Source organism: Salvelinus namaycush, chromosome 10 (assembly GCF_016432855.1).
Source record: "Salvelinus namaycush isolate Seneca chromosome 10, SaNama_1.0, whole genome shotgun sequence".
NCBI classification, from domain to species: domain Eukaryota; kingdom Metazoa; phylum Chordata; class Actinopteri; order Salmoniformes; family Salmonidae; genus Salvelinus; species Salvelinus namaycush.
In genome coordinates this window covers 7,665,961-7,679,841 of record NC_052316.1, presented here as the reverse complement: position 1 = coordinate 7,679,841, position 13,881 = coordinate 7,665,961, and the positions used below count along the sequence as shown (strand labels likewise).

Sequence of the window (13,881 nt, the reverse complement as noted above, 5' to 3'; positions counted from 1 at the left end):
CTCAAAGGCAAGTAGTCCCAAGCACACCCTCACACAAATCCAGTCCTTTTGCAGAAAGGGTGGGGCTTTCCCCTCACACAATCCCCCCACCATACTTCCCAAAAATGCGTGTGTATGTGAGAAAGAGAAACAGACAGAGCAAAGGCGGTGCAAGCAAGCTTCAGTACATGACCTGAAAGTTTCAAGGGCACAGGGGGAAAAGATTGATTGAGGATGATGAACGTGATGACAAAGAGCTGAACAATGTGAGGATGTGTGGTTCTGGAAGAAACTGGAATCTCGAATTAATTCATATGTGACATTTCTGAAGAGGGAGCACAGTGACAAGAGAGGATAAAAGATAGCAGACACTCCCCTCCAACTCATTTCTCCGTTCACTCAACTGCCAAGTACTGTACAAGGTAAGCTCCGCTCTACCATATAGCCTATAGCATCTTGTTTTACAATAGTTAGCAGTGCACTGGTTGACCTGGAGATTCCTAATCGTATTTATTCTATTGAAATGGCTTTTTTGCTCATATGAGAAAGAGATGGTCAAAACTGTAATTATTATTAAAACAAATTGTTATCAAGTGAGGTCGTCTACTTTATTGTGAAGTTTTAATTGTCCAAGCAAGACAAAACTATACCGATTATAAAGTAGACGACTGTAGGAGCGTGGTTTTCTGAAACGATGATTTAACCGTATTATTTGGTCTTACTGTGTGCAAATTATGTGGGGAAGAACAGAAATGTGCTTTGAAGAGAGCTAAAACGCTCCTCTTTCAACCCGTAACCAATTTTTTTTCAGGATTCATTGCAAAAAATCGTCTCATGTCATTTTATATTACCTTTGTGATATTGTTAGTCTATGCAACTCTCCCCATATACTCACCCTCTAATTTGCTGGATATATATTTTGTGACTGGCAAAGTGCTGATGTTTAAGTCCAGGAAATGGGGAGAGAGAAAAAAATCACAGCAATCAATGGTGAACTGGAAATGTTTTACGATGTAAACTGTTCCAGCCCAGTCCAGACTGTGGTTTGGTGAGACTGGGACTGATTATATCAGAGAGGAGACAGTTTAAATGTAAGCGGCCATTCAAATAGGGACCTTATGAATTTGTATTTTGCTGAGGAGTCAGAAGAGGCATGTTTGCCAATGGTGCTGTTCAGTCATATCGGCTATGTCTTCACTCCCAACACTTAGAGGGGAACAGCGGTAGAATAACATTCAACTACAATTTCCTAAGAGGAAACATCTGAGCAAGTAACTATTCTGTAATTACAGTGCATTAGGAAAGTATTCAGACCCCTTGACTTTTTCCACATTTTGTTATGTTAGCCTAACATGGATTAAATCGTTTTTCCCCCCTCATCAAACTACACACAATCCCCAATAATGACAAAAAGGACGTTTTTTTAAACAAATTTGCAAAAATCAACAAAAACTTAAATATTACATTTACATAAGAATTGAGACCCTTTGCTCAGTACATTGTTGATGCACCTTTGGCAATGATTACAGCTTCGAGTCTTAGGTATGACGCTACAAGCTCGGCACACCTGTATTTGGGGAGTTTCTCCCATTCCTCTCTGCAGATCCTCTCAAGCTCTGTCAGGTTGGATGGGGAGCGTCGCTGCCAGCTATTTTCAGGTCTCTCCAGAGGATATTCGATCGGGTTCAAGTCAGGGCCACTCAAGAACATTCAGAGACTTGTCCCACTCCTGCCTTGTGTTGGCTGTGTGCTTTGGGTTGTTGTCCTGTTTGGAAGGTGAACCTTCGCCCCAGTCTGAGGTTCTGAGCTCTCTGGAGTAGTTTTTCATCAAGGATCTCTGTACTTTTCTCCGATCATCTTTCCCTAGATCCTGACTAGTCTCCCACTGAAAAACATACCCACAACATGATGCTGCCACCAGCATGCTTCACCGTAGGGATGGTGCCAGGTTTCCTCCAGGTGTGACGCTTGGCATTCAGGCTAAAGAGTTCAATCTTGGATTCATCAGACAAGAGAATTTGCCTTTAGGCAAACTCCAAGCAGGATGTAATGTGCCTTTTACTAATGAGTGTCTTCTGTCTGGCCAATCTACCATAAAGGCCTGATTGGTGGAGTGCTGCAGAGATGGTTGTCCTTCTGGAAGGTTATCCCATCTCCACAGAGGAACTCTGGAGCTCGTTCAGAGTGACCATCGGGTTCTTGGTCACCTCCCTGACCAAGGCTCTTCTACCCGATTGCTCAGTTTGGCCAGGCAGCCAGCTCTAGGAAGAGTCTTAGAGTATGGAGGAGGCTACTATGTTCTTGGGGACCTTCAATGCTGCAGAAATATTTTGGTACCCTTCCCCAGATCTGTGCCTCGACACAATCCTGTCTCGGAGCTCTACGAACAATTCCTTGGTTTTTGCTCTGACATGCACTGTCAACTGTGGGACCTTATATAGACAGGTGTGAGCCTTTCCATCTCATGTCTAATCAATTTAATTTACCACAGGTGGACTCCAATCAAGTTGTAGAAACATCTGGAAACAGGATGATCGATGGAAACAGGATGGACCTGAGCTCAATTTCAGGTCTCATAGCAAAGGGTCTGAATACTTATGTAAAAAACAAATATATATATATATATATATATATATAGATAGATAGATAGATAGATAGATAGATAGATAGATAGATAGATAGATAGATAGATAGATAGATAGATAGATAGATAGATATACTGTATATATACACACACACAGTTGAAATCGGAAGTTTACATACACCTGAGCCAAATACATTTAAACTCAGTTTTTCACAATTCCTGACATTTAATCTGAGTAAAAATTCCCTGTCTTAGGTCAGTTAGGATCACCACTTTATTTTATGAATGTGAAATCTCATAATAATAGTAGATAGAATTATTTATTTCAGCTTTTATTTCTTTCTTTCATCACATTCCCAGTGGGTCAGACGTTTACATACACTCAATTAGTATTTGGTAGCATTGCCTTTAAATTGTTTAACTTGGGTCAAACGTTTCGGGTAGCCTTCCACAAGCTGGGTGAATTTTGGCCCATTCCTCCTGACAGAGCTGGTGTAACTGAGTCAGATTTGTAGGCCTCCTTGCTCGCACATGCTTTTTCAGTTCTGCCCACACATTTTCTATAGGATTGATGTCAGGGCTTTGTGATGGCCACTCCAATACCTTGACTTTGTTGTGCTTAAGCCATTTTGCCACAACTTTGGAAGTATGCTTGGGGTCATTGTCCATTTGGAAGACCCATTTGCGACCAAGCTTTAACTTCCTGACTGATGTCTTGAGATGCTGCTTCAATATATCCACATAATTTTCCTGCCTCATGATGCTACCTATTTTGTGAAGTGCACCAGTCCCTCCTGCAGCAAAGCACCCCCACAACATGATGCTGCCACCCCCGTGCTTCACGGTTGGGATGGTGTTCTTCGACTTGCAAGCCTCCCCCTTTTTCCTCCAAACATAACAATGGTTGTTATGGACAAACAGTTCTATTTTTGTTTCATCAGACCAGAGGACATTTCTCCAAAAAGTACAATCTTTGTCCCCATGTGCAGTTGAAAACCGTAGTCTGGCTTTTTTTATGGCGGTTTTGGAGCCGTGGCTTCTTCCTTGCTGAGCGGCCTTTCAGGTTATGTCGATATAGGACTCGTTTTACTGTGGATATAGATATTATTGTACCTGTTTCCTCCAGCATCTTCACAAGGTCCTTTGCTGTTGTTCTGGGATTGATTTGCACTTTTCGCACCAAAGTACGTTCATCGCTAGGAGACAGAACTCGTCTCCTTCCTGAGCGGTATGACGGCTGCGTGGTCCTATGGTGTTTATACTTGCGTACTATTGTTTGTACAGATGAACGTGGTACCTTCAGGCGTTTGGAAATTGCTCCCAAGGATGAACCAGACTTGTGGAGGTCTACAGTTTTTTATCTGAGGTCTTGGCTGATTTCTTTTGATTTCCCCATGATGTCAAGCAAAGAGGCACTGAGTTTGAAGGTAGGCCTTGAAATACATCCACAGGTACACCTCCAATTGACTCAAATGATGTCAATCAGAAGCTTCTAAAGCCATGACATCATTTTCTGGAATTTTCCAAGCTGTTTGAAGGCACAGTCAACTTAGTGTATGTAAATTTCTGACCCACTGGAATTGTGATACAGTGAATTATAATTTAAATAATCTGTCTGTAAACAATTGTTGGAAAAATGTATTGTGTCATTCACAATGTAGATGTCCTAACCGACTTGCCAAAATGAAGTTTAACAAGAAATTTGTGGAGTGGTTGAAAAACGAGTAAGTGTATGTAAACTTCCGACTTCAACTGTACAGTATATATATATATATATATATATATATATATATATATATATATATATATATATATATATTACATATTACCAGTCAAAAGTTTGGACACACCTACTCATTCATGGTTTTTCTTTACTTTTACAATTTTCTACATTGTAGAATAATAGTGAAGACATCAAAATATATTTTATTTTTGAGATTCTTCAAAGTAGCCACCCTTTGCCTTGATGACTGCTTTGCACACTATTGGCATTCCCTCAACCAGCTTCATGAGGTAGTCACCTGGAATGCATTTCAATAAAAAGGGGTGCCTTGTTAAAAGGTCATTTGTGGAATTTCTTTCCTTCTCAACTCGTTTTAGCCAATCAGTTGTGTTCTGACATGGTAGGGGTGGTATACAGAAAATAGCCCTATTTGGTAAAATACCAATTCCATATTATGGCAAGAACAGCTTAAATAAGCAAAGAGAAACGACAGTCTATAATCTGCAGCTTTGAAAATTTGTTCATGTGCCAAAAAACCATCAAGCGCTATGATGAAACTGTCTCATGAGGATCGCCACAGGAAAGGAAGACCCAGAGTTACCTCTGCTGCAGAGGATACGTTCAGTAGAGTTAAATTTACCTCAGATTGCAGCCCAAATTTGTTATCTATTTAACCTTTATTTAACTTGGCAAGTTAGTTAAGAACAAATTCTTATTTACAATGACGGCCTACCAAAAGGCAAAAGGCCTCCTGCGGGGACGGGGGCCTGGGATTAAAAATAAAAAAATACAATATAAATATAGGACAAAACACACATCACAACAAGAGAGACAAAACACTATATAAAGAGAGACCGATGACAACACAGCATGGTAGCAACACAACATAACAACAACATGGTAGCAACACAACATGGTAGCAGCACAAAACATGGTACAAACATTATTGGGCACAGACAACAGCACAAAAGGCAAGAAGGTAGAGACAACAATGAATCACAAAGCAGCCACAACTGTAAGTAAGAGTGTCCATGATTAAGTCTTTGAATGAAGAAATAAATGCTTCACAGAGTTCATCAACTGTTCAGAGGAGACTGCATGAATCAGGCCTTCATGGTTGAATTGCTACAAAGAAACCCCTACAGAAGGACACCAATAAGAAGAAGAGACTTGCTTGAGCCAAGAAACACGAGCAATAGACATTAGACCGGTGGAAATCTGTCCTTTGGTCTGATGAGTCCAAATGAGAGGTTTTTGGTTCCAACCACCGTATCTTTGTGAGACAGAGAAGGTGAACGGATGATCTCCGCATGTGTAGTTCCCACCATGAAGCATGGAGGAGGAGGTGTTATGGTGTGGGGTGCTTTGCTGGTGACACTGTTGGTGATTCATTTAGAATTCAAGGCACACTTAACCAGCATGGCTACCACAGCATTCTGCAGCCATACGCCATCCCATCTGATTTGCGCTTAGTGGAACTATCATTTGTTTTTCAACAGGACAATGACCCAAAACACCTCCAGGCTATGTAAGGGTTATTTGACCAAGAAGGAGAGTGATGGAGTGCTGCATCAGATGACCTGGCCTCCGCAATCACCCAACCTCAACCCAATTGAGATGGTTTGGGATGAGTTGGACCGCAGAGTGAAGGAAAAGCAGCCAACAAGTGCATATGTGGGAACTCCTGCAAGACTGTTGGAAAAGAATTCCAGGTGAAGCTGGTTGAGAGAATGCCAAGAGTGTGCAAAGTTGTCATCAAGGCAAAAAGGTGGCTACTTTGAAGAATCTCAAATATTTTATGATTTGTTTAACCCTTTTTTGGTTACTACATGATTCCATATGTGTTATTTCATAGTTTTGATGTCTTCACTATTATTCTTTAATGTGGAAAATAGTAAAAATAAAGAAAAACCCTTGAATGAGTAGGTGTCTGAACTTTTGACTGGTACTACTCATTATGGAGTACTGTGTGTAGATTGATGAGAGGGGAAAAAATATTTTAGAATAAGGCTGTAACATAACAAAATGTGGAAAAAGTCAAGGGGTCTGAATACTTTCCAAAAGCACTATATACTGCTGCTATAGTCAATACGGACCTATTTGGACTACCAATAACATTTTAAATGCGGTGGTTGTCATGTATCCACAGGGGAAGCAGCGTGTTACACACACACCCACAGGTTGCTATGGTTATGATGAGCAACATGCAACCTAACACAAAAATCATTCAAACCTAATCCAAATGGTATGATACCAATATTTTGATAAGAAACAGGAAATAGGCTATGTTATTTCTACTTTATAGAGAGAAACTCAAAGCAAATAGGCTACATACTGACCGAACACAAAATCTATTGAAATGGGTAACATCTGGGAAACTCCAGGAACGGTTTTATGTTCCTTCTTCTTTGATGTAAAAATAAAACCCAATTCCTCTGTGGCTGTGTTCAATGGAAGGACAAACACGCTGGTCTTTGAAACACTCCATCTGCACTTTAAAATCACATTCCGCTGCCATTTGACTTCAATAATGGACCAGGGTCTATATGGAGAGGGAACCAAACCGACAATAATATTCGCAGAGCTTTGTATATGCTGCTTCCTCTGCCATTACAAACAGTCCAAACAGTCCTAAGCCCCAGAATGCTGCAGTCGCCCTGTATGCTAATGCTGTGGCTATCCTCTGCCTAGAACACTTGTGGTGGTGAATTAAGCCACACTTAAAAGTATTATATTTTATGTGGAATTTTGCACTTCTTATACTGCTACTTTGAAACTTTGATTCAATTACTACACTCTTGCAGTGCCTTCAGGAAGTATTCACGCCTCTTGACTTACTCAACATTTTGTTGTTACAGCCTGAATTCAAAATGGATAAAAATATATAAAAAATTCTCACCCATCTACACACAATACCCCATAATGTTTTTATACGTTTTAGCTAACTTATTGAAAATTAAATACTCCACGTGACCAAAAGTATGTGGACACCTGCTCGTCGAACATCTCATTCCATAATCATGGGCATTTATATGGAGTTGGTCCCCCCTTTGCTGCGATAACAGCCTCCACGCTTCTGGGAAGGCCTTCCACTAGATGTTGGAACATTGCTGCGGGGACTTGTTTCCATTCAGCCACAAGAGCATTAGTGAGGTCGGGTACTGTTGTTGCGTTATTAGGTCTGCCTCGCAGTCGCCGTTCCAGTGAATCCCAAAGGTGTTCGATGGGGTTGAGGCCAGGGCTCTGTGCAGGCAAGTCAAGTTCTTCCACATCGATCTCGACAAACCATTTCTGTATGGACCTCGCTTTGTGCACAGGGGCATTGTCATGCTGAAACAGGAAAGAGCCTTCCCCAAACTTCTTGCCACAAAGTTAGAAGTACAGAATCGTCTAGAATGTCATTGTGTGCTGTAGCGTTAAGATTTCCCTTCACTGGAACTAAGGCGCCTAGTCCGAACTATGAAAAACAGCCCCAGACCATTATTCCTCATCCACCAAACTTCACAGTTGCCACTATGCATTTGGGCAGGTAGCGTTCTCCTGGCATCTGCCAAACCCAGATTCGTCCGTCAGACTGCCAGATGGTGAAGTGTGATTCATCACCCCAGAGAACACGTTTTCACTGCTCCAGAGTCCAATGGCGGCGAGCTTTACACCACTCCAGACGATGCTTGGCTTTGCGCATGGTGATCTTAGGCTTGTGTGCGGCTGTTCGGCCATGGAAACCCATTTCATGAAGCTCCCAACGAACAGTTCTTGTGCTGACGCTGCTTCCAGAGGCAGTTTGGATTTCGAGTGTCGCAACTGTGGACAGACAATTTTTACGTGCTACGCGCTTCAGCACTCAGAGGTTGCCGTTCTTTGAGCAAATTCGTGGCTGAGCTGTTGTTGCTCCTAGACATTTCCATTTCACAATAACAGCACTTACCGTTGACCGGAGCAGCTATAGCAGGGCAGAAATTTGACTAACTTACTAGTTGCAAAGCTGGCATCCTATGTGATTACAGTGATTACAGTGATTACAGCTGTGAGTCTTTTTGAGTAAGTCTCTAAGAGCTGTGCACACCTAGAATGTACAATATTTGCACATTATTCTTTAAAAGAATTCAAGCTCTGTCAAGTTGATTGTTGATTATTATATAGACAGGTCCCACAGTTGTTCTTATCATGTCCAATCAATTGAATTTACCACAGGTGGACTCCAATCAAGTTGTAGAAACATGTGAAGGATGATCAATGGAGATAGGATGCACCCGAGCTCCATTTTGGAGTCTCATAGCAAAGGGTCTTAAGTAAATAAGGTATTTCTGTTTGGTATGCTTTAGAAATTTGCCCAAAATTCTAAAAACCTGTTTTCGCTTTGTCATCGCTGAGAATAATATATATATATTTTTTAATAAGGCTGTAAGGTAACAAAATGTGGAAAAAGTTAAGGGGTCTGAATACTTTCTGAAGGCACTGTATACTGTAATTGTATATGACAGTTACAGAGATGATGTAGTCATTCAAAAATATTGCACACAAAGAGAGTCCATGCAACTTATTATGTGATTTGTTAAACACATTTTTACTCATGAACTTATTTAGTCTTGCCATAACAAAGGAGTTGAATACTTATTGACTCAAGACATTTCAGAATTTTTATTATTAATTAATTTGTAAACATTTCTAAAACTATAAGTCCACTTTGACATTATGGGGTATTGTGTGTAGGCCAGTGACACAAAATCTCAATTTAATCCATTTTAAATTCAGGCTGTAACACAACAAAATGTGGAAAAAGTCAAGGGGTGTGAATATTTTCTGAAGGCACTGTAGAAAAAATAGTTCCAAAAGGGTTCTGCAGCTGTCCCCATAGGATAACTGTTTTTGGTTCCAGGGAAAACTATTATTGATTCCATGTAGAACCCTCTGTGGAAAGGCTTCTATGTGGAACCCAAAATGGTTCTACCTGGAACCAAAGGGGGTTCTTAAAAGGGTTATCTTATGGGGACAGCCGAAGAAGCCTTTTTGGTTCTAGATAGCACCTTTTTTTGTAAGAGAGTAACATGTCACAAGTGCACAGGTTTTTCCTCACAATACTTGGTTATTTCACCTTCCTTCAGCTTACTTGAAGTATTTACTGTGAGTAGCTCTGGATAGGAGTGTTTGCTAAACAGACAAAAAAATATTTGTAAAAAATGTAGGCCCTAGCCTTCCATGCCAGACCTTTAAGCTGGTGTTAGGCTGGTGAACTAGTATGTCTGTTCAGATGGTACTGAGTGTAGGCATAATTTGGTAAGAATGTCGGGTGAGAAATTAGTCTTTCTAACTTTAGACTCTGGGAATTTCCTAGATATAATAGCCTAGCCATTGTGGATCCAATCAAAGAAAAAAATCTCATGAAAACCAGAACATCACATTCTGGCAGTATTTTCGGTTTACCCTCATTTGAACAGAAAGTTGTTAATTTTTGCTACTATTAAGTTAACAGTCCCATTAAGCCATTAACTTAACGATTAAGTACTATTACGTCAACAGATGGACTGATTCCAGTACTTAAACGGGAGATGCTAAATGTAGCCCATTTAATGGTCTATTTAGCTCGCACCCTCCCATGCGTGTTATATCCACATGATCCCAATTTAACAAGACCCAATTTAAAGAATTGATGATGCAGCCGTATTTGTCTAATACATTTTTTAACCTCACTTGAATTTTATTTATTAGGTCTTATTGTAATGTGGATTTTTTTATTCAGTGTCGCACATATTGCTTTATAAACTTGACATGTTGTTTGGGTGTGCATGGCATCAAATAAAGCTACCCACTGGGCACAGATGTGAATTCAACGTCTACTCCAGGTTGGTTTAATGTCATTTCATTGAAATGACGTGGAAACCATGTTGATTCAACCAGTTTGTGCCCAGTGGGTAACCACTCTTTTGATCTTTTCTAGGAGCATCAATGGACCTGCCAATCGACCTCCTCATCTTTCTCCTCCTCCTTGCCATCAGTGGAGTTCTTGGAGCGTGCCCAGATGGATGCCAGTGCAAAGACAACAAAATCCTTTGCCATGGCAGGTCAATCACAGAGTTTCCCTCCTCAGTGCCCGGTTCCACTACCACCTTCTACATCTCCAACACCAACATCACCGCTCTCAAACCTGATGACTTGGCTGGTTTTGCCGAGGCCCTTGGCATCTTTGTGGTCAAAGACACTGGGATCAGAGAAGTATTCCCTGGCACCTTTGACCTCACCCATAACTTGGGTGCCCTGGGCTTCACAGGCACTGAGCTGAATGACCTGCCTGAGGCCCTGTTTCTAAATCTGGTGAAGCTGGAATCTCTGACTCTGAGCGGCAACAAGCTCCTGGTGCTTCGCCCCGCCTGGCTTTACTCCCTCGCTGCTCTGAGGACCCTAGACTTCAGCAAGAACCTCATCACGTCTGTACCAGAGAAGGCCTTTCGCTCTGTCACTCAGCTGGAGCATCTCACCCTGGCCAGGAACGGCATCAACCAACTCTACAGGGACACCTTCAGAGGCCTGAGCAAGATCAAATCCCTGCGTCTGAACCGGAACACTCTCAGGGAGATCCCTGCTGGAGCGTTTGATGACCTGGTAAGCCTGGAGGAGCTCTCTCTGCAGGATAATGCCATCACTCATCTCCCCGCTAACCTGTTCTCCCAGCTGCAGAGGCTAAAGAAGCTTTATCTCTCCAGCAACCGGCTATCTTCCCTCCCAGAGGGGATTCTCCTCAACCTCCCTAACCTGGCCCAGATCTCCCTGTATGAGAACGAGCTCCAGAGTTTGTCCCCAGGAGTGTTCGGCCCCATGGCCGTGAGGGAGCTGTGGCTGTATGACAACCGGCTGACCCACCTGGAGGACCACACCTTCAGCAACCTGACCCAGCTGCGTCTGCTGGTACTGAGCCGGAACCAGATCAGCTCTGTGTCTCCCGGGGCCTTCAGTGGGCTGGCAGAGCTGGGGGAAGTGTCCCTACACACCAACCTCCTCACCAGCCTGCAGGAAGGCACCTTCCAGGGGCAGCATAAGCTGGTAAACATCTCCCTGGAGCACAATTACATCCACTCCCTTCCTGCCAGGCTTCTCCAGGGCCACTCCCACCTTGGCCAGCTGGACCTCCACAACAACTCCCTCCTCAACCTGCCCTCAGAGCTCCTCAGCACCCTCACGGTGGCCAATGAGGTGCTGCTCGCTGAAAATCCCTGGAAGTGTGACCAGGACATCGTGCCACTGCGGGACTGGCTGACACAGAACCCCACCAAGACTAACCTCAGTACTGTGGTGTGCCTCACGCCCTCTGTCTTAAGCGGTGACAGCATAGCCGAACTGACTGACGAGGAGCTGACGTTGTCCACTCCGACCGCCGTCCCTGATATCACCCCGACAGAGAAGAGGAGGAAGCCCCACACCCCAGCTCCCAAGAGGAGCACCCCCCCCCCTGCTGCAGAGGCCACGCCCACGCCCACCCAGGAGCAGGGGGAGGACACCAGCAGTGGGCAGGGGAACGGAGAGGGTGTGTCCAGGAACACACAGATCATTATCATCGCGGTGGTCTGCACCGCCATCATCACCAGTCTCATTGTCTGCTGCGTCTGCTGGAGGAGGAACAACAGAGGCAGCCGCAACCTTGGCCGCAGGAACAAAAACAACTCGGTCATCTAGACTGGCCCAGAGGCCTGAGCACCACATAAGAGGTGTACTGTACAGTTATGCTGAGCACGCCAGAGCAAACACCCTGATGCAGTTGTTCCCAAACATCTTAGCACAGGAACCCGTCATGTCTCTATCATGTCTCTTCAAGAACTCATGACCAAGGACAGACTAGCTGGGGCCTGATCCTTGGGGAACTCTACTTCGATCGAATAAGTTGTTCTGATTGGGATCCCATTATATTATAGTTAAGCCATTTTGCAAGTCCCTCTTCAGCAAGCTTTCGGAGGTTTGAACAATATCTTGCACAAATAACCAAAAAGAACATCTCATAAACCAACATCTGGAATAATCATAATCATAATCATCTGGAAATTGCATGGATGGTACGCACAAAATGCCATTCATCTTTTTTTCGAAACTGGTAAAAAAAGTTGAACGTATACAATTGAAGTCGGAAGTCACCATACACGTGGGTTGGAGTCATTAAAACTCGTTTTTCAACCACTCCACAAATTTCTGGTCAACAAACTATAGTTTTGGCAAGTCGGTTAGGACATCTATCACAATTCCAGTGGGTCAGAATTTTACATACACTAAGTTTACTGTGCCTTTACAGTTCGGAAAATTCCAGAAAATCATGTTATGGCTTTAGAAGCTTCTGATAGGCTAATTGACATCATTTGAGTCAATTGGAGGTACCTGTGGATGTATTTCAAGGCCTACCTTCAAACTCAGTGCCTCTTTGCTCGACATCATGGGGAAATCAAAAGAAATCAACCAAGACCTCAGAAAAAACATTGTAGACCTCCACAAGTCTGGTTCATCCTTGGGAGCAATTTCCAAACGCCTGAAGGTATCACGTTCATCTGTACAAACAATAGTACGCAAGTATAAACACCATGGGACCACGCAGCCATCATACCGCTCAGAAAGGAGACGAGTTGTGTCTCCTAGAGATGAACGTACTTTGGTGTGAAAAGTGCAAATCAATCCCAGAACAATAGCAAAGGACCCTGTGAAGATGCTGGAGGAAACAGGTACAAAAGTATCTTTATCCACAGTAAAACGAGTCCTATATCGACATAACCTGAAAGGCCGCTCAGCAAGGAAGCCGCCATTAAAAAAAGCCAGACTACGGTTTGCAACTGCACATGGGGACAAAGATCGTACTTTTTGGAGAAATGTCCTCTGGTCTGATGAAACAAAAATAGAACTGTTTGGCCATAATGACCATTGTAATGTTTGGAGGAAAAAGGGGGAGGCTTGCAAGTCGAAGAACACCATCCCAACCGTGAAGCACGGGGATGGCAGCATCATGTTGTGTGGGTGCTTTGCTGCAGGAGGGACTGGTGCACTTCACAAAATAGATGGCATCATGAGGCAGGAAAATGATGTGGATATATTGAAGCAACATCTCAAGACATCAGTCAGGAAGTTAAATCTTGGTCGCAAATGGGTCTTTCAAATGGACAATGACCCCAAGCATACTTCCAAAGTTGTGGCAAAATGGCTTAAGGACAACAAAGTCAAGGTATTGGAGTGGCCATCACAAAGCCCTGACCTCGATCCTATAGAAATCTTGTGGGCAGAACTGAAAAAGTGTGTGCGAGCAAGCCTGACTCAGTTACATCAGCTCTGTCAGGAGGAATGGGCCAAAATTCACCCAACTTATTGAGGGAAGCTTGTAGAAGGCTACCCGAAACGTTTGACCCAAGTTAAACAATTTAAAGGCTATGCTACCAAATACTAATTGAGTGTATGTAAACTTCTGACCCACTGGGAATGTGGTGAAAGAAATAAAAGCTGAAATAAATCCTTCTCTCTACTATTATTCTGACATTTCACATTCTTAAAATAAAGTGCTGATCCTAACTGACCTAAAACAGGGAATTTTTGCTAGGATTAAATATCAGGAATTGTGAAAAACTGAGTTGAA

At 42.8% G+C, this 13,881-nt stretch overlaps 1 protein-coding gene across 2 annotated transcripts; it reads left to right on the top strand.

Annotated features, from left to right (window-relative positions):
* The first annotated feature begins 210 nt into the window (after positions 1-210).
* On the top strand, positions 211-12,455 carry LOC120054621 (leucine-rich repeat-containing protein 15-like). Of its 2 annotated transcripts, XM_039002110.1 has the most exons (3): positions 211-401; positions 10,106-10,129; positions 10,225-12,455. In XM_039002110.1, exon 3 carries the CDS (start codon positions 10,233-10,235, stop codon positions 11,952-11,954), a length of 1,722 nt encoding a protein of 573 aa, XP_038858038.1. In that variant the 5' UTR covers positions 211-401; positions 10,106-10,129; positions 10,225-10,232; the 3' UTR covers positions 11,955-12,455. The 2 variants fall into 2 exon arrangements, with proteins under 2 accessions (XP_038858038.1, XP_038858037.1); XM_039002109.1 differs by lacking the exon at positions 10,106-10,129 and having other exon boundaries at positions 212-401.
* The last annotated feature ends 1,426 nt before the right edge of the window (positions 12,456-13,881 follow it).